Here is a 20,735-nt window from a genome sequence, read left to right on the forward strand (position 1 = left end):
AAACCAACAACAACAATGTACCTTTCAAGAAGAAATGTTGCTAATCCTCAGTCGCTTCTGAATCCTCTTAGCTGCCTGACATACAGTCGCTCTGATTCTGTTCACTAGTCTTAGGCCGAGTTGTTGACAAAGTTCTTCAACAAAGCTCCTGAAGTTCAAAGTAATAGGTCAGTGTGAAGTTGCGGGGGTGTACCCGCTACTCAAAATTGACACCTTTCAAAATATTTACGTTCCTGACAATAAAGTAGATTTTTCTTCCTTTGCTGAGGCGTTCTGCATTTAAGGTGGTAATTGTCCCATAGGCTGCTCCAAACCTCCCCATAGGCCACAGGGTTGAGTGGGAATGCCAACAGCAGGATCTCTTTTAGGGATGTTTATCCTAGAGCCCGCTTCTCATTTTCCAAAAACTTGGCCACCTGATCGAGGAAAAGAGCTCTAGACATTTTTCAAACATCGAGCGTTGTTTTCCTGGCAGAGGCACTGCTGGGGCAGAGAGACATCAGTCATATTCTCACACAGCTCTCTCTCAGCTGCCGACATCCTCCGCAGATGGCCCTGCACCAGGCCCGTTCAGTCGAGCGACCTGACAGACAGCCAAGACGGCACAAGACAGGACAGGACAGCTCATTCCTGTTTGAGCAGCCAATTCCCAAGAAAACACAGCTGAGCAGGAACAGCATCATATGTTGCGCTCTGATTTTAGACCAACACGACCAAAATTAGAGACAATTAATAGTTGTGGGGAATGATTTTGAATTTTCTGTTTGATATCCAAATCTTAGCATACAGTAAAATAACGTGATAATTTAACACAAGTTGACATAATGCAAGGTAAGGTAGCGTAACGCAATGAAGCATGACATAAATCTTTAGGCTATTGATCCCAGAGGTGGAATTTATCTTTCAGCAAAAATAAATTGGAACAATAAATATTTCAAAAAATCAATACAGATAAGTCACTGATGGTGTAGTGGTACACTTGCCTGACTTTGGCGCGGGCAGCGTGGGTTCAGTTCCCACTCAATGATGGTGTGAATGTGAATGCAAATGGTTGTCTGTGTCTATATGTGCCCTGTGACTGACTGGCGACCAGTTCAGAGTGTAGTCCGCCTTTCGCCCGAAATCAGTTGGGATAGGCTCCAGCGCCCTGTGATCCTAACCAAGATAAGCGGTGTTGAGAATGGATGGATGGATCAATACAGATAATAACAGTAATACAATAAAACATACATTACAGATAGCACAGTAGCAACCAAGACTTAAACATCATAATATTGAACACAATAGATGTTACATTATGAAGCACAAGTGAAAATTAAGTGAATTTGTTTGCCGTAACTGTTGGCCTTGTCTGGGGTGGCCGTCTGCCTCGACTGGTTGGGTTAGAGAGTAGAAAAGGAGAGAGACAGAGACAGAAGAAAACCATTTCCACAAGGCAGATTTGAACTTGTCAGGAGATCATCATCATCAAGGGTTGATTAAAGCATGTTGCTTGAGAAGGGACCGCAGATGGAGGGATCCCCCTTTCAGGATGACGAGGCTGGCCCAGTCATTTGGAGCTGAATCCTCCACAGCAATGTCTCTGGGGGAAGAGGTCCCCCTCAGATCTTGTCCCAGTTGATTGGTGCAGTATCCGTACAGCAACAGCCTCAGATTCGCTCATCATCACCAAGCCCTCTCTTCGAGCTGGAGAGGAGGGTGGAGGCGAGAGAAGTGGCAGTAAACAGGCCTAGGTCCAAAGAGTTAAACATTCAGAGAGGTAACAGCTCTCATAGCCACAGATAGGGCATTCCAGAGTACTGGAGCGCGAACAGAAAATGCTTTAGAGCTTGCAGACCTCTTTCTGGCTCTCGGAATCAACCAAAGACCAGCATGTGGCGAACGTAGGTTTTGGGACAGAACATATACGTATATTTCATGAGTAAGTAATAAAACCAACCATTGCCTCAATGCCACGGCGCATCGAGCCAGTTATTAAAGCAAAGGGATTCCCAACCAAGTATTGAAGATTAACATATCATTTTGAAAGTACCATATTTTGATTGATTTAATGTGACCCTAATTTCTTTCTTTTTTCTACAAAATCTGAGAAGTAAATGGTGATTTCTTCTCAGTATTACAATTTTTTGAATTCCTGATTTCATGGGTTTTATGAGCTGGAAGCCCAAATTATGTAAAAATAAACAAATAAATACTTGAAATTGTTTAAATTGTGGGCCCCCCTTCTTTACGCTTTGTGTACAGCCTCAGGTTGCTGGACTTGGGGTGGAACTTTCTTGTCTTTATGTCAGTGGCCTGGATCTCTTCCATTGGCCAGGTTTATTAATGGCAGCGGGGTATCTGATTACTGGCAGAGCATAGATGTTAATGGCCTGGAGCTTAGTCTTGGCGTTCAGCTAACTATTTAGGATGTGCCTCGCCCTCTTGAGGTATTTAGCTGTGGCTGTCCTTCGAGCTATTTGCTATTTGCCTCTGGAATTCCAAGGTATCTGTAGCTATCCTGTCCATCTGTTAGGTCTATCCCTTCGGTTGTGATCATCCTCCCTCATCTAGATATCATTTGCCTGCGTTCATCTAGTCCGAATGACATTCCGATGTCATTGCTGTATATCCTTGTGAGGTGGATCAGGAAGTCAATGTCAGGCTTGTTCTTGGCATACAGCTTGATGTAGAGTAGGTGGCTGATCGTTGTTCCACTTCTGAACCGGTAATCGAAACCACTCTTGGTTATGATCTGTCTGAGGGGGTTCAAGTCTATGAACAGCAGCGGAATATTGCCACATTTGATGTTTACCTGTGCAGCTGGCTTTGAGTTAGCTTCCAGATTTGATTTGTGTGTGGCATCGAGTCGTAGGCCTTCTTAACCAGTGCACATGTTGGTACTTCTGGTTTTACAGTTTTGGGCAATTGCCCTGTCGACCAGCAGCAGGTGTTTTGCTCCACTGCTGTTATTACCAATGCCTTTCTGTGTTCTGCTCATGTATTGATCCATATGGAGACAAATTCCTTGTGTGTATTTTTGGACATACTTGGCAAAAGAAAGATGATTTTGATTCTGATTCTGATGCCGACTTGTTTTTGCCGCTATGATGTCAAGGATTCCATGGGGTTCCGAGGCAGGTTATAGGCTGGTAGTTTGATGGTGTCGTTCCCTTCTGGGGTCCTACATGATAAGGACTGTCTGACTTTCAGTTAACCATTGTGGGCGGCTCCCCGATGTTAAGAGCTTGTTCATTTGTGTTGCCAGGCATTCATGGAGAGCACGTAGGTTCTTTAGCAAGTAGGTCTGAATCATCTCGGGTCCTTGTGATGTCCAGCTCTTCATCTTAGACACTTGCTTGGATATCTGCCACAGTTATGACTACAGGTTCTTGTTCTGGAAGGTTGCTGTGCTCTGCTTGTAAGTCTGCCAGCCATTGGACGTTCTCCCAGATACTCTTCCAGTATTGCTCTGTCTCAGGCTTGGGTGGGTCTGTTTCAGTCTTGCTACCTTGCCACTGAGAGTATACCTTAGCTGAGTTGTTGGAGAACCTCATGTTTATTCTCCTGGCCTCTACCTCTCTCATGTACCTTTTCAGGCGAGTAGCTAAGGCTGTAAATCTGTACCGCAGATGAGGTATATTGTACCTCAACTATCTCCAACTGTGATAGAAATTTCCTCTTGTTGATTTTCAAACACTGAGCCCGTAGTTGTTTTTTACTCAATGTGTATGTGGGGTTTCGAAGAGTCCATTCCTCCCACATTCTCTGCATGTATCCCCTTTCACTGGGGTTACTACAATAGTACCACTCCATCAGTTTTTTTTCCACTCTGCTCATTGAATGTCTTGCTCTTGTTCCAGTAGCCAATTTCTCACCAGAGTGTCCTGGTTGCCCAACACCTGATGCGGACCTTGCTGACCCGAGTGACGTCGGGCCTGGTATGACTCATTATGTGTATCGCTCATCCGAAGTATCATAAAATCTCGGTCCCCATTGACTTTGCAGACATTGGCCATAAATTGGTGCGTTTGTACCTGTTTTAAAGAGCCATAGCTTCCTTAATATTTGTCACAGGAAAACGATACAAATATCACCGGAATCGTCTTTAAAAGACCTGTCCTATAAGGCTGGTCTTGTATTATCAATCGTAAGAGTGTAATCGATTAAACTTTAAAAGATTACAGAGACATACCTTTATTATGCTAGCAGCCATCGCATCTGACTTGTACATGTATGGCCCAACGAGTAGAAAATCTTAATGCTCTTCTTCGTTAAAATCCTCCAAAACAACTGCCCCTTCTGCAGAGTTCCTACGCTGTCCATTTTAGAATTAGAATCGCTGCAGTTTCCCTCAACAGTTTCGTTGTGCTTGTGTATGAAGGCAGTTGATGTTCTGGGATCACATTCTTGAATTTACATCACTTCCGGGTTGTGGGAATTTTCCCATAGTCGACTTCGGAAAAGTCATAAAATCGTTCAAAATTTAATTATATGGGATTTATTTTCATATTTTTTCATTTCATATTGGATACCAATTTATAAACATGAGGCATCACATCTAACAAAAATCATCATTACCTGGTATTTCTCCGCATAAAGGCTTTAATACTAGACCTGGGAAGAGCAGAAAGCAGCACGTTACAATAATCGAGGCGAGACATAACAAATACATGGACTATAAATTTTGCATCATTAGCGGATAGGATGGGCCATATCTTAGCAATATTAGGGAGATGAAAAAATGCAGTTTTGGTAACACTGTTAATGTGCATTTTAAAGGAGAGAGTTGAGTCAAATATCGTTATATTTGATATTTGATTAGATTTTTTGCTGAGTCACTTTGGGTAATGGTACTTTTATCAACACAAAAAACATGACTAAGCAATCCCACTTCTGAAACCAATTTTGTTGTGATAATTTCTTTTCATGTTGGGATGAATATGAAATCACTTGCAATTGTGGTTTGTATTGATGTAGTGTTTTTTGTTTTTTTTTGGTATCCCATTGGATTGTGCTAGTGTGTGAGTCATGGATCAAACAAGAGGGCCTTTTGATACATCACAATGTTAAAACAGTTGGCGAATGAGGATTGACAGATGCAGTAGGTCCTACTTTGTTATTTTATAAACAATAACATACTAGCGGCATGGTGGACGACTGGTTAGAGCGTCTGCTTCACAGTTCTGAGGACTGGGGTTCAATCCCCGGCCCCGCCTGTGTGGAGTTTGCATGTTCTCCCCGTGCCTGCGTGGGTTTTCTCCGGGCACTCCGGTTTCCTCCCACATCCCAAAAACATGCATGGTAGCTTAATTGACAACTCTAAATTGCCCGTAAGTACGAATGGTTGTTTGTTTGTATGTGCCATGCGATTGGCTGGCAACCAGTTCAGGGTGTACCCCGCCTCCTGCCCGATGATAGCTGAGATAGGCTCTAGCACACCACGACCCTAGTGAGGAGAAGCGGCTCAGAAAATGGATGGATGGATGGATGGATGGATGGATAACATACTACTTAATAGAGATAGAGTGCATATGAGAGGGGAGGGTCTGTGGCGAGTCTTTCCGCGTACCAGCGTGAGCTGCTCATCCACGAGTGAGATTCAGACATAAAAGTTACTCAAGTTTGACCAGAATCAGAGATGCCGTAACAGAGCAAGAAAACAAGGCACCACTGAGTAGTTCTCCTACTACCCTCACTCATACACACAAACACAATTTTACAGCCATTATTGAGCCACTCTGTCCTGACCTTTTCTGTCCTCTCTCATCTGGTTCTCTTGGTTAGTTATTGCATGTCTGCAATGTTTTTAAGTCATTTCAAACTCTTGTTCCATGTGCCCCCCTTTTAACTTTGAGCACATGCCCCTCCAAGGGTCTCTCCACGACCTTGCTGCTCACACAAATTTGTATTCGCAAGGATGCCAAACTTTCTTTAAAGTTAGCTTTGAGAGTTAACAAGTGAAAGAAATTCCATTAATGGCACAACATGAGGTATGTGGTGATGGGGAAAGCTGTGGGAAGACGGTCACTTGGGACGTGATCACAGGATAAAATGCTGTCATATTTTTTTTTCAGTTAATGAGACAATATTCTCTAAGTGCTAGAGGACTCTTTTTGCACAATTGTCAAAAAAAATTAAAAAAATAAAATAAAAAAAAAAGTACCAGCATTACCAGATAACTAGCAACTCTTTATTGCTCAGTGACTGTTTTTGTCAATGTCTTTATGTCTCAAAAGTGTTTTCTGTTGTCGTACTAGAGCGGCTCCAACTACCGGAGACAAATTCCTTGTGTGTTTTTTGGACATACTTTGCAAATAAAGATGATTCTGACTCTGAATAAAGGATTTCAAATGTTTCAGGTCACACCCAGGAGCAGATGGAGGGATGAGAGCTTGGAGAACAAGAGCAGCTGCACCACGTCTCATCCTCCAATCTGATGTTTGCATTTCCAAACTTTTCACTGCTAATTTGTCATGTCTCCCACGCCGTGCCCTGGGTAAGCTACCTATGATGAATACTTCTTCTCCTTGAAGATACCTTTAATAAAATCTGACATAGAGGTTGACTGTTAATTCATCAGTCCTTTTGTCAAATCCTGGTGTAAAATACAGCAATATTTCAAATTGGATGTGCTTCCCGTCGAGATCACTTTAGAGTAGTGTTATGCTCAAGACCACACTATCTGAGACCAAGACTTGCCCGAGACCAGAACTCACTGAGACCAAGACAAGACCAAGACCTTTGGGAGTCGAGTCTGAGACAAGGCCAAGACCTTCAAAATGTGACCGATCTAAACATTTCTAGTCCAATCTCGAGTGTTACAACACTAGTTTTTAGCAGTCACACACCTCCTGCGAGGGACGTGGGTCATGCCTCCTGATCCAATCAACTTTGTATTTCTTTAAATTCTGTGAAGACTAATGAGATGATTTTTGACTGAAGGTGGAGGAAAGAGCAGCTTGTGTCGCTTGTCATCAGTGGGACTTAGGTGGAGAGGGTAAAAACCTTCAAATTCCTTGGTACCCACATCAGCGATGACCTCACATGGCGCCACAACATACAGCACATCATATGGAAGCCACAACAGAGACTGTACTTCTTGAGGAAGCTGAGATAATTTGGAATTACCCCTAAACTGCTCAGCAACTTCTACAGATGCACAGTGGACAGCATCCTGACCACCTCTATCACAGTATGGTATAGGAACTACTGTACTGTCCAGGACGGGAAGTGTAGTGATCTCAAGAATCAGTCTTGTACTGTATTTCTTTTTTTATTCACTTTATTGATCGATCAGCACACAGCTAGCATCTATTCAACATGAAACTACATTCTTCTTCATGTCCTTTTCTTCACCTCTTTTTGACATAATATTTTACACAGTGCCCCCTAGTATTCTGACTGAGATACCACAGTTGGATAAAATTGTACCTTTATAACAAGATGATGAACTTGTGTTCCTCTTTTTTTAAATTAATGACTGATGTTTTCGATACTCACAAGAAATGCCCAGTGTAAACTGAATTCTATTTATAATTGTGTTTGAAATTGCCTCACTAGAAATGTTTGTAAACAAGAAAATGCAGTTTCCTGTTATATGCACAATTTGAATTTAAGAAAAATACTGTTGATTTTCTAAAAGAGGAAACCAATTGTTCATTCATTATTAAGTGTAATGTTTCTTGTGTATTCAGAATTTTCTTTAACGAAGCAAAAATATATTTTATCCTATTTAATTGTAAGTAGAATACTCAATTACTAACTGCAGAACTACTGGATGGAAATTCTTAATTGTGACAGGTCTGCTTTAATGTCACTTCAGAAATAAAGTGAGAAAAAGTAAGTCATAACATAGCATTTTCATAGAACAACTGCAAACATACTATCAATTGGTTTTGTAGTGGCAATACACTTAGTCCCCCCTTGACGACCCCCTAGTTTTCTTATAAAGTTTCAATGCACTTGTTTGTCATTGTCAATTTGTTTTGATAAATAAATGTGAATTGAAACATCCATCCATTTTCTGAGCCGCTTCTCCTCACTAGGGTCGCGGGCGTGCTGGAGCCTATCCCAGCTGTCATCGGGCAGGAGGCGCAGGGTACACCCTGAACTGGTTGCCAGCCAATCGCAGGGCACATAGAAACAAACAACCATTCGCACTCACAGTCATGCCTACGGGCAATTTAGAGTCTCCAATTAATGCATGTTTTTGGGATGTGGGAGGAAACCGGAGTTCCCGGAGAAAACCCACGCAGGCACGGGGAGAACATGCAAACTCCACACAGGCGGGACGGGGGATTGAACCCGGGTCCTCAGAACTGTGAGGCTGACGCTCTAACCAGTCGGCCACCGCGCCTGAATTGAAACAAAGCATGAATATATAAATGCAGTATAGAATATATACATATCAATTATCAATATCAATATCAATACATATATTTGTTAAAGTATTTTTTTACTTTGTTGGTAAAATGACTCCGAGGACCCGAAACTCAAAGTGTAGGACTTGACTTGAGATTTGTGGGAAAAGACTTGAGACTTACTTGTGACTAGCAAAGCAATGACCTGATCCCACTGTACATATTACAATAAACATCTTGAATCTTGAAGGGCACTGTGATTGGCTGGCAACAAGTCCAGAGTGTACCCATCTCATCCTAAATCAGCTGGGATGGACTCTAACTCACCCATCACCCAAACGAGGACAAGAAAATAGATGCATGGAAAGAATGGGATTTTAAAAAGTTTGAAAAATTCCAAAACTAAATTAAAAAAGCCCCGTAAAGCAAAAATGAATATTTTAAGCACAGAGAAGACTATTGTTGACAAAATGACAATGAGATTAAAGTTGAAGATTGGGCTAAACTAACACTTATGGCATAATCACTGTATTTTAATATTATTGTAGTCAAAATGTAGCGGTAATATTGTATTCCACTCTACTATATATGCCTAAACGCCTTTCAAGTCCAACTACTAAGACACTGAGAGCGATGCGATCACAGTGGTTAGTGGATTGCACTGTATGTTAAATATTTAACAGGAGCGTGGTCTCCATAGAGCGGCTGAAGGTAGGGAGTACAGTACATCATTCCTTGATGAACAGCGTTGGCGCCTGATTGATTTCCCACCCACCTGTGGTAAGATGAGGTGGGAGTGGGGTGGGGGTCTCATCAGTAATGCATTAGCAGTTTAATGGCCCCAAAGATGATTGCACCCATGGAGCCAAGGTACTGTAATGACAGCTGCAGAGCAAGAAGCAGTCATGTTGGAGTCCTTCTCTAAGCCCGCATTGATTTGACTGGACGTCAGCATCAACATTGGGCAAGTTACGAGTGGTGGGCGGATTGATCCAAATATCGATAATATCAATACCAAGTCAGGATGGGTATCGGAACGATACTAGTGTGAAAATATCGATAGAATGGTTTTAGTTTCGCTCTGATAAGCAATGCTTCGGTTTCATCCAACAGGCGAAGCCAAACTCGTCGTTTCTGTCTGGGCATAATTTGCTCCTCCTCAACTCTCTTGTGTTTCGATGTTGTTCCGGCACATGACTTAGCAGCACAAAGCAAACAAGCAGGCAAACTGCAGGCTCGGACGCGTCCGCCAGCCCACCAGCAATTAAATTTTCTAAGTGAAGCTTTCCATTTGTAACTTTAACCAACTCAAAAAGTATAAATTATGTTACGACCTTGATGTATGTAATACATTAATCCCATTGAAATGTTATGCTCTCTGTGACTTTGCAAAATAAAATAAGGAGGTTTTTTTTTCCAAGTCAGTGGCTTGTGCTAGTTAGTGTATCTGTTACTTGTTTAACACTACATTACTCCATTCTTTATGATGGACTATGCAAGAGTTACATCAAGACAAGGTCCGGTTTGTCATGTTTTCTGCGGCTCAAGAGGAGTTCCTGACAGAAGCCAAATGGAGGTAATTAATATTCATGAGTTGTTCACTTGTATTATCCATTTTTAATTGATTCCTTTCAACGTGTCAGGAAGTGAGCGTCCAAATGGACGATGCACTATTTCAGGGACTTCAGAGGCCAGAGTTGGAGAGGAAAATGTACGTTGCTAATGGTTGGTTTATTTGCCGGCTGACTCATAATGGCTGAGAGAGAGAGAGCGAGAGAGAGAGCAAGACAGAGAGAGAGAGAGAGAGAGAGAGAGAGAAGGCCCTCTCTGCTCTCGCTAATAAGACTGCTAAATGGCAGCCAAGAGCTCAGCCGAGGCTTTCAGGTAGTCAAGGCTCACTTGAAAGCATTGGCAACTTTCCATGTTAGTTGTAGCGATTGCAAAATGTCAAAATGTTTTCAGTCGACATCAACTAGCTGCTGATGACGTCATCGATATTTTTTTCGGTACAGTGGTAGAATTTTTTAGTACAAATATATCATCAGATGTTTTTTTTGTATTACTTCTATTTCAAGTGCTTCTTTCATTTCACATCTAGATTTTTCCGCTCGTACTGTGAGAAATGTGCTTTTGGAAAACATGCAAGTGCGTCGGGCAAAATTCCACATCCCTTAATCCAGATGTGCATACTTTCCTCCTTCCGTCAGGAGCAAATGACCCCAGAATCTTGTCATCTCTCTTCCTTTTTGTCCTACAAAACAACAGTAGACAGGTAAATTGGATGGATGGATGGATGTATGGATGAATGGATGGATGGATGGACAGAAGCAGAGAGATAGATAGATAGCTAGATAGATAGCTAGATAGATAGATAGATAGATAGATAGATAGATAGATAGATAGATAGATAGATAGATAGATAGATAGATAGATAGATAGATAGATAGATAGATAGATAGATAGATAGATAGATAGATAAATAGATAGATAAATTGATAGATAGATAGATAGATAGATAGATAGATAGATAGATAGATAGATAGATAGATAGATAGACAGACAGATGGCAGTGGTAAATACCAATGCTAAAACCACGATGGAATGAAGTGACACCCACACACACAAAGAGAGTGGCGTCCATGAGCCTTCCACAGAACAGATGCTGTTTTTGTGGTGCTGGGGCTGAAGTCCCTTTCGGTTAAACGTGCGGCGAGGAATCATTCTTGTCCTCACAGATCGTTACATCTCCATTACCATTCACAGAGACCCATTGATTTCTTTTCTTTTTTTTTTTTTTGATGGCTCGAGTTGTTATTATGGTCAACGGGCTTTTGAGCTCATGGCGAAACATTCTGGCAAGATGCTTGCGGGCACTTTTGAACAATGTTGATATTGTGTGCACCGCTGGTATTAAACAAGTGTTTGATTACAGTTTAAAGTGCAGTAGTATTTTTGTTGGACGTTATCATTCAATTGCACATGTAATAAACCTCGAGCTGGTTGGAAGAATGTGCTTGTGATCATAAAGTTGGCCGTAAGGAGTCATCCCATTAAGAGCTCTTAGAAATCCTGTGTGTTTAAAGCTCACTTTTGATTGATATTGGCAAAGAGGTATGAATATAAAACCTCTGCCTCATAGTTCGAAGTTCAAATCTGGCTCCGGTCGTCCTGAAATTGTCCATCGGTGTGAGTGGGAATGCTTGCTTGTTTGTATGTGATATTACCTGGGGACCAGTCCATTGTTAGCTAGGGTGGATTCAAGTGACAATGAAGACAAGTGCTATAGAAAATGGATGGATGGTTGTTATTATTCGGGCTCTAAACAGCTGAAGAAATCCTCTCCTCGTGAATCCATAAAGGGTTAAAAACGATTCCACAAGAAGTCATCATGGTCCTTTTTTTCACATGCGGCATCACACCGACGGCGCCGCAGCTCGGGCTGAGCCCCTCACCATGGAAACTGTGTTGCCCATCGTCATGACAACCGTCAAGTGGGAAGAAGAGCACAAAGCCTTGAAAAGAGGGCAAAACAATCAAAGAGTGTAAATAAGGTTGACACTTCGAGCCCTCCGTGCATTCTCTTCCTCTCACCTTCCTCCTGCTCTTCCTCGTCATCTTCTTGAGCTCGTCGGGCTTTATGAATCATCGGTGTCATTTGGGTGCAAAACTCTCAGCTATCTCTGGGAGCACCTGGTTTCCATTATCCAATTTAGAAACAGCAACTACACCAGGTGTCAACAACATCGTCCACACGAGCAGCCTGCAGACCAGTTCTAAAAATAGCTCTCCAGTGATGGGACATTGTGATTTCCTAGGAATGTTCTCATTTGAAAACGGAAACAATTTCAGAGATTTAAAGAAATTAGGTGTTGCATATTAACATTTGTTTCCCACTTCATTGAATCATTGTTGATAATTATTGTGAGAAATCATTAACATGACCAGTGTTTTAAAATCAATTAAGTTAATTATCAATAACAGTAATAGATAATTCAAGGTAAGTTGAGCAAATGTGTTATTTTAAAATTTTCATCAAACTGGTAGCCCTTCATGTTAATCAGCACCCAACAAGTAGCTCTCACTTCCAAAGAGTTTGCCCACCCCTAATCTACAATATTATTCTTCTCACGCTATGTTTTTCGATAAAGTAATAAAGTCCTAATGAGCCAATCGCACAATATGGATATAATTGTCTTCTATTTTGTTCCAGTTTAAAATAAATAAATGAACCCAGATGAAGGCAGGCTGTCAGGGTTTTCAACACGTTGGACACCAAAGCAGCAACGCAGGCAGGCTAAGCAGGATGAATCTCAAAAAGGGTTTATTTTCAAAAACTCAGACGAGGCAAACAAGGGACAGGGAAAACTAAATACTAAATTGACAAATGTCTAAAAAAAAAAAAAAAAAAAAACAAGGTTCAAATAACAAAGAAACACCAGGCGTAAATTTACCCTGGCATAAAATCAAACATGACAAAAAAAAAAAAAAAAAAAAAAAAAAAAACAAACAAACAAACAAAAAAACAAAAAAACAAAACAAAACAAAAAAAACAAAATTATATATATATATATATATATATATATATATATATATATATGACAGAGTGCAAATGACAATGATCCGACAAGGACTGAAAGAAACCAGGGAACCAAATACAAGCAAACTGACAAGACAATAAGGAACACCTGGACATGACACAAGTGGCTGGAGGGAGCTGATTGGTTGACATGAGATAGAGGGGCTGGCGAGAACAGGTGGAAACAAAAACCTAACGAGCATGACAAGACATTAACATAAGTCACAAGAAAAGACTAAACTAACTAAACTAAAAGACATAACATGAAACTAAACTAAATACACAGACTAACCACAAAAACACAGCTCATGGGGCAGGCTCTGGATAAAGCTATTTGGTCGGATGCATAACCAGTTGAATTCCTCAACCTTAGTTGGCAACCTTATATACTCAAACAGCCAATTGGATTGTCTCCCACAGAAAAAAAAGTAAAAGAAAAGAAAAAACAGCGGCAGTCACGAAAACCTTTTGACAGCTAAAGTGAGGATAGCACTATAGGAGAGCTTTTTTGTTTGTTAGTTTTTTTTTTGGTTTTTGTTTAAAGAAACTATAGTTTCTTTAAACAAGTATTTACATTTATCAAATCAATAAAGTGCTCCAGAGAACACATTTTATTTCTGCATGAAACAAAAATATTTTGAACTCTTTGTTGAAGCTTACTTTCAAATAAAATAGTCATTGTCTGTTTGAGTCCTGTTCATATTTATGAAATTAAAGCCAAAGTTAAATTATTCACATGCAGCCAACCAAAAATGCCTTTTGTGTTAAGGCATCATTTAATTGCGTGTGGAGCGTCAAGTCAGCTCTCGACTTGAATTAAAAAGGACAATTTTACTTATCAGTGTAATATATATATATATATATATACTGGTTAGAGCGTCAGCCTCACAGTTCTGAGGACCTGGGTTCAATCCCCGGCCCCGCCTGTGTGGAGTTTGCATGTTCTCCCCGTGCCTGCGTGGGTTTTCTTCGGGCACTCCGGTTTCCTCCCACATCCCAAAAACATGCATGCTAGGTTAATTGACAACCCTAAATTGCCCGTAGGTGTGAATATGAGTGCAAATGGTTGTTAGTTTGTATGTGCCCTGCGATTGGCTGGCAACCAGTTCAGGGTGTACCCCGCCTCCTGCCCGATGATAGCAGGGATAGGCTCCAGCAGGCCCGCGACCCTAGTGAGGAGAAGCGGCTCAGAAAATGGATGGATGGATAAATATATATATATATATATATATATATATATATATATATATATATGTATGTATATATATATATATATATATATATATATATATATATATATATATATATATATATATATATATATATATATATATATATATATATATATATATATATGCAAAATGATAGCCAATTGAAATACTTATTTTACTTTGTCAGTAATTTTTGCTCCTTAATACATCAGCATACATCAGCTGCACATCAGGGCTATAGACGTCACTTTTATTTTCATCTGTGAGGCGTTTGTTTTAAATATAGTTTATGTAGCACGTAGCATTAAACGTTCTGTTTTCTTCAGAAACGTCTTTTCTTGGATTTATCAAATATAGCTGAATGAATCTTGGCGCCATCCATCGTTGCTGTGACGCATATTTTGAATGGAAAAAAATGATTTATTTTAATGTTACAAGATCACCATGGCGGCACGGTGGCCGACTGGTTAGAGCGTCAGCCTCACAGTTCTGAGGACCGGGGTTCAATCCCCGGCCCCGCCTGTGTGGAGTTTGCATGTTCTGCGTGGGTTTTCTCCGGGCACTCCGGTTTCCTTCCACATCCCAAAAACATACATGAATTGGAGACTCTAAATTGCCCGTAGGTGTGAATGTGTGTGCGAACGGTTGTTTGTTTGTATGTGCACTGCGATTGGCTGGCAACCAGTTCAGGGTGTACCTCTTGCCCGATGATAGCTGGGATAGGCTCCAGCACGCCCGCAACCCTTATGAGGAGAAGCGGCTCAGAAAATGGATGGATGGATGGATGGAAGATCACCATAATCTTCAACTTTATGAATGAATCAAAAAAAAAAAAAAGCCATGCATTGCATCATGCAATGCTGAACTAAGCACATTCATCCTTTTTTTTACATGTGTGTTTCTGTTACCAGTAGTTTGTTGAATGTGTGTCTCATGTAACTGTTGGGTTACAATAATGTTACCCTATGTTTTTACAAAACCTTAAATGTTGGTTGTGTGCGATACAATGACATCCCGAGCCACGGGTTGCCAACCCCTGTCCTAGATGGATGGATAATGGCAAGATAAACAGATAGATAGATAGATAGATAGATAGATAGATAGATAGATAGATAGATAGATAGATAGATAGATAGATAGATAGATAGATAGCATCTGGGTGGTCCAACGCTATTACAGACAACCAAAGTGGGTGATTTGGAAGTGAAATTCATGCATGCTGTTGCTTTGATTGGTAAACATTTACATGCTTACGCAGTTACCTATTAAAGAGTTTTGAAGTGGAGACAAAAAAATGGTAACAGTCCATGTGCAACATATTAACACCATCTTAGCTTCTATTCAGAACTCGTGAAGCAGGACCGCACAAAAAACGCATTTTGCACATCACACTCCCTGTGCTCCGCAGACGGCTGATGCCATTTATCGCCACTGTATTCATTTTATTGTACTGTATTGTACTGACGTTCACGCATGTAAACGCGCACACGCACTCACGCATGCACACACACGTGCACACACACACACACACAAACACACACGCACACACTTACATTAATTATACCGCCACATGTAGGTAAGAAAACAGATTAGCCCTCCTTTAAGTTAATTTAGTGACATTATGAAATTAATTGATAGGAAATGTATAAATTGCTGCTTTGTGGCTTCAGGTTTGAAATGAGCCCAAGATTTTTTCATCTGTGTGTGAGCAGTAATTAGTGTTCCCTGCCATTTCAAATCTCCATGGAGATGTCCTCTGTACACCTTCTACACTTTCACTGCACAATCCTGCATGCACAGGTTCTGAATAACAAAAATGCATGTCTCACGATGCAGTATTGATACGTCAGTATCAGATATTGATACTGCCTCTTGCCAGTCAAAATCAACGCACATATAGACAGACAACGGATTGGATGCCAGTCAATTTAAGGGCACATATAGAGAAACAAATGACTGGTCGCCAGCCAATGTCAGGGTAGGTACTGTACAGTATAGACAAACAAGTTGCAAGTCAATGACAGGATAGATATTGACGAACAAGGGACTGGTTGCTAGCCAATGTGAGATAGAAGTTATTTAAACATGACCAAGGAACGATTTGAATTTGTAGGTCCAGGTTCATCCATCCATCCTTCCATTCATTTATCCTCACTAGGGTCGCGGGAGTGCTGGAGCCTATCCCAGCTATCATCGGGCAAGAGGCGGGGTACACCCTGAACTGGTTGCCAGCCAATCACAGGGCACATATAAACAAACAACATTCACACCTACGTGCAATTTAGACTCTTCAATTAACCTACCATGCATGTTTTTGGGATGTGGGAGAAAACCCACGCAGGCACGGGTAGAACATGCAACTCAACACAGGCGGGGCCTGGAGTTTTGAACCCCGGTCCTCAGAACTGTGAGGCAGACGCTCGAACCAGTCGACCATCGTGCCGGTTATAATAGATTATAATTGTATATCATGAGTGATGATAATACCATGTGATGAATATATTGTCCCATCCATAATTTGTATGCCCAACGTGTCTCGACTTGTTCACATTCGTCAACATTGTAATGTTTCAGTATTTTATTATTGTATAATCACTGTATCACAATGTTATCATTTACCCCATACAGTGGTGCCTTGAGATAAGAGTGCCTTGGCTTAGTATTTCCAGATACGAGCCGTCACCTGGATGATTTTTTTTGTCTTGAGTTGCAAGCAAAAATTTGAGAAGAGTGGGCTTCAGACCCCAACCAGTAGATGGTGGCAGCACACTTGACAATCAATTCACATTGGTTTCCTTGCAGTGGAAGACAATATCAGTTGGGGGCAGTAATGAGCCATTAAGTTGGTTTGCAGAGCGCAAACAAACCAAAGAGAAGAAGACCAAGGAAGGACATTACATTAGTTACAGTTGTGTTTTGTGCTCGCATGTTATGTTTTTGCATTACATGTGAAGACTAAATGTTATTACTGTTTTTTATACACAATACTGTTGAGTGCAATTTTTCTTGCTGTCTGGAATGGATTAATGGCATTTCCATTCATTTCAATGGGGAAAGATGATTTGAGATACGTGTGTTTTGCGATATGAGCGTATCTCAAGGCACCGCTGTACCGCCATAGTGTCATACATATGTGTGTGTATCTGCTGAAAACAACAACACTATGCATTTCATTCCAGATGGAAAGAAAACACTTGTTTTTAATTTTTAAATGCGACACTGCGCTTAAAGGGGGATCTATTCAATTCATATGTGCACGGAGACACAAGACTACATTATACACGCGGCGCACACAAACGCGGGATCCAACAACTGATGTGCTTCTTTGTCATTATCAAAATAATACATTCTTCATTCATGGTACATACACGTGTCATATATATATATATATATAAATATATATAAATATATATATATATATATATATATATATATATATATATATACAGAACAGTTACAAAAACAAAGAAGGATAAAGAACATCGGACTGTGCTACATACTGTACAAACAGTACAACTGTGCTTATTAGACACAATGTCTATACATGGATTCGAATGAACTTGTAACAAACATAAGGCCACTATGGTAGACTGTGAGGAGCACTGTATACGTGTAATGCAATTGTCAACAACAGCGGGTTTTGACACAGGAAGTAATCACATTACATTACAGCACATAGTCCAACTGCATTACTTGGCATGAGGCTGGATTTACGCTGCACTCCTTCAATGCATATAAGCCTTTAAAAAAAAAAAAATGTATTGTATATTTCCGTGTACATTTCCAGTGTCCCATGTGGCTGTATTTGCAGTAACTGAAAGCATAAAACAAAACAAATTCCTCCTAAATAACCTAGTAAATAGAAAACTAGGCAAAGACAACATGGAATTAAAAAAAAATATATATATATATAATAAATGTGACAGAGTAAACGTTATATGACTCTCCCTCCATTGATTTAAATGAGAGGAACCTCCATATTGCAGTTGCTGTTGGGATTTTCGACTTTTGATTTGTTTGGCAGTTTTTTTGTCTTGTGTTTGCTTTTTCCACCAACTGTCCTTCCTTACATGAGACACCCATTTTTTGTTTTTGTTGTTTTTTTTAATCCAAGCTTGTGGCTGGTTATGAAAGGCAACAGCAAGAACCACTACACTAGCATTACAGCACTAAAGTAAACTTCATTTTCCTTCATCATCCTGAATCATATTTAATGTTTAATACTCCTCTCATTTAATATATTTTCATCATATTTAATGTACTGTATATCCAGCTTGAATGTAGTATGCCAGGTTTAGTGATATGAAAAAGTGAGCCTGCACCCATTTATATGAGATGTGACAGTGTTCAGAATTAACCAATCACATTCAAACTCATGTTAAATGGGAATCAGCGCACACCTGCCATTATTTAATATGTGATTCTGATTAACCCCGAATAATTTCCAGATGTTCTTTTCCTGACATTTTTTTTTTTGCTTTCTATCAGAAGCTGAAAGGTTTTGTGCCAATACCAACTGCTATTTTGAACTGTTTATACTGTAATTCCTTCCACCTTGACTAAGGCCCCAGTTCCAGGTGAAAAAACAGCCTCAGGCATGATACAGCCACTACCATGCTTTACTGTAGGTATGGTGTTCTTTTGGTGATGAACAGTCCTCTGTTTGCGCCAAACATAGCTTTTGGAATTGTATCCAAAAAGTTGGTTTCATCAGACTGAAACACATTTTTCCACGTGTTTGGGAGATTTAGTTAACAAACTGCAGAGTTGTACAGGTTATAGGTCACATTTATGGTGGAAAAAGTTTAGAAATGATTCATCTTTGTCTCATCTTGGGATGTGTAGACTTTTTATGGCCATGTGTTTTTCTTGTTATACCTCTGATGTAATATTTAGACCAAATTAAATTGTCGATGTGAACTGTATTTTAATGTGTTTGTTTGGGTTATCTGATTTTTATCCACATTTGAAAGGGGCCTAATTCCCTTTTGTTTTCTCTTAACGCTGCCATGACCCATATCCCAATGGGGCCACTTGACAGCAAAACATGGGAATTGTCACTTGAACTTGAAGCATGCAGAGTGAATCCAGCCTTGGTGTTATTTTTTTCTACTGCATGAGTGCACATTTGGTCCTGACTCAACCAGCGTTGCTACAGCGAATGTCATAGGCAAACAATATTGCCCCACATTGATTTTTTTCGAGACATATCAATTGTAAGTGTACAAAGGCGATGGATGACTTTACAATTGCTGTGTTGTGGGTGATAAAGACAGTATTCTCTAATGTTAACACTAAACCATAATAATAAAACTAGAAATTTTAATCTAAACTTAGTTCACAGTTACTGTTACTATGTACAATAGCGCAAAGGTTTGACGTTTTTCCAACATGCCAATGGCCAATCACAGCACAGCACTGAGTGGCGGCGCTACCTTGAGTTCAGGACAGTATTGCATTTGATTTATTGTTTTTATTTTGTCTTGTTGTTGTTGTTGTTGTTGTTGTCATAGCTAAAGGTCAATTAGCAATTAATCCAAAGGGGAAATAGTTGCATAGTTAAAAAAAAGACCGTTAAGCAGAGGTAGGCAAACATAAAGGTAACACATGTAATATTAAATGCAAATGTTGCTACATTACTAAAATAATGACCAGCTCATATAACACTAGATCATGCACTACATGCTTTTAAACGTGATATACTGGATACATGGTCAAAGATGCAACTCGTATTCACCTTAGTATGTCTGGAGGGGGGGAAAAAACGGAAGAATTGAGTCTAGGATCCTTTAGGAAGGGGGAAAACGTGAAGTTCATGCTTTTTTCCCTCCTTATCCTGGCCAATCAGCATCCAGTCAGTGTGGCGACGTCCGGCTTAGTGTAGTTTGCAGACGACGCCATCTTGTCTTTACAAGTCTCTGTTAGGACACACAGACATTCTTTAAGCAAGAAAGCTTACAAATGCTTTGCTAACATAGCAAGATAGCAACATTAGGACAAAACAAAGCCTGGTAATGTAGATTGATAGGGATTTTACATTATACCTTGTAGTCGGGGAATATTTCAAAGGAAAATTGGTGCAATGCTAAGAAATGGTGTGCTAACATATAGCAAGTACAATGATAGATTGAACCAGTAGTCATCTTCTAATGCTAATTGCTAACATGCTAAGAAATAGTATGCAAACATTTTTTCGAACTTTATTCAACATATACAAACAATCCAACACGAGACTGGGTATGAGAAAAAAAAACACGAAAAAAATAACGTAACGAAAACAAAATAGAACCATAAAAACAAATAGAAGACAGCAGTAGAGTTTGTCCTTTGACACTCATGTACATGTGCAACAGGAGTAGGAAGAAGTAAATAAATTATCGAGGAGTACCCCTAATTTTGAGTACAGATTTGACTTTGATAATAATAATGAAATAGCAAGCTATTCATATACAGGAGACCCCCGCTATTCGCGGGAGATGGGGACCAGGCCGGACCGCAGATTGATGCCTGTGACCAACGATAGTAACACAAGGACTAAAATTTGTTTACTTTCACTTGGTAAAATGTTAACATGCTAACAAATGGTATGCTAACATGTAGTAAGAT

The 20,735-nt window shown here is 40.1% G+C and overlaps 1 protein-coding gene across 6 annotated transcripts in view; it reads right to left on the bottom strand.

The window, feature by feature from the left end:
- Positions 1-878: 878 nt before the first annotated feature.
- kcnc4 (potassium voltage-gated channel, Shaw-related subfamily, member 4) overlaps positions 879-20,735 on the bottom strand; it is a 48,629-nt gene continuing 28,772 nt past the window's right edge. For 2 of the 6 annotated variants that reach the window (XM_061788465.1, XM_061788444.1), the window contains exon 4: positions 17,584-20,047. In XM_061788465.1, the coding sequence (XP_061644449.1) occupies positions 20,038-20,047 (10 nt within the window). In that variant the 3' untranslated portion in view covers positions 17,584-20,037. Of the gene's footprint in view, positions 1,687-4,174; positions 4,436-4,560; positions 4,597-10,452; positions 10,594-10,959; positions 11,855-11,933; positions 12,154-17,583; positions 20,048-20,735 lie in introns of those variants that run through there. The other 4 variants (XR_009790602.1, XR_009790604.1, XR_009790603.1 and 1 more) reach the window with 4 other exon arrangements.

This window comes from Phyllopteryx taeniolatus, chromosome 1 (assembly GCF_024500385.1).
Source record: "Phyllopteryx taeniolatus isolate TA_2022b chromosome 1, UOR_Ptae_1.2, whole genome shotgun sequence".
NCBI classification, from domain to species: Eukaryota; Metazoa; Chordata; class Actinopteri; order Syngnathiformes; family Syngnathidae; genus Phyllopteryx; species Phyllopteryx taeniolatus.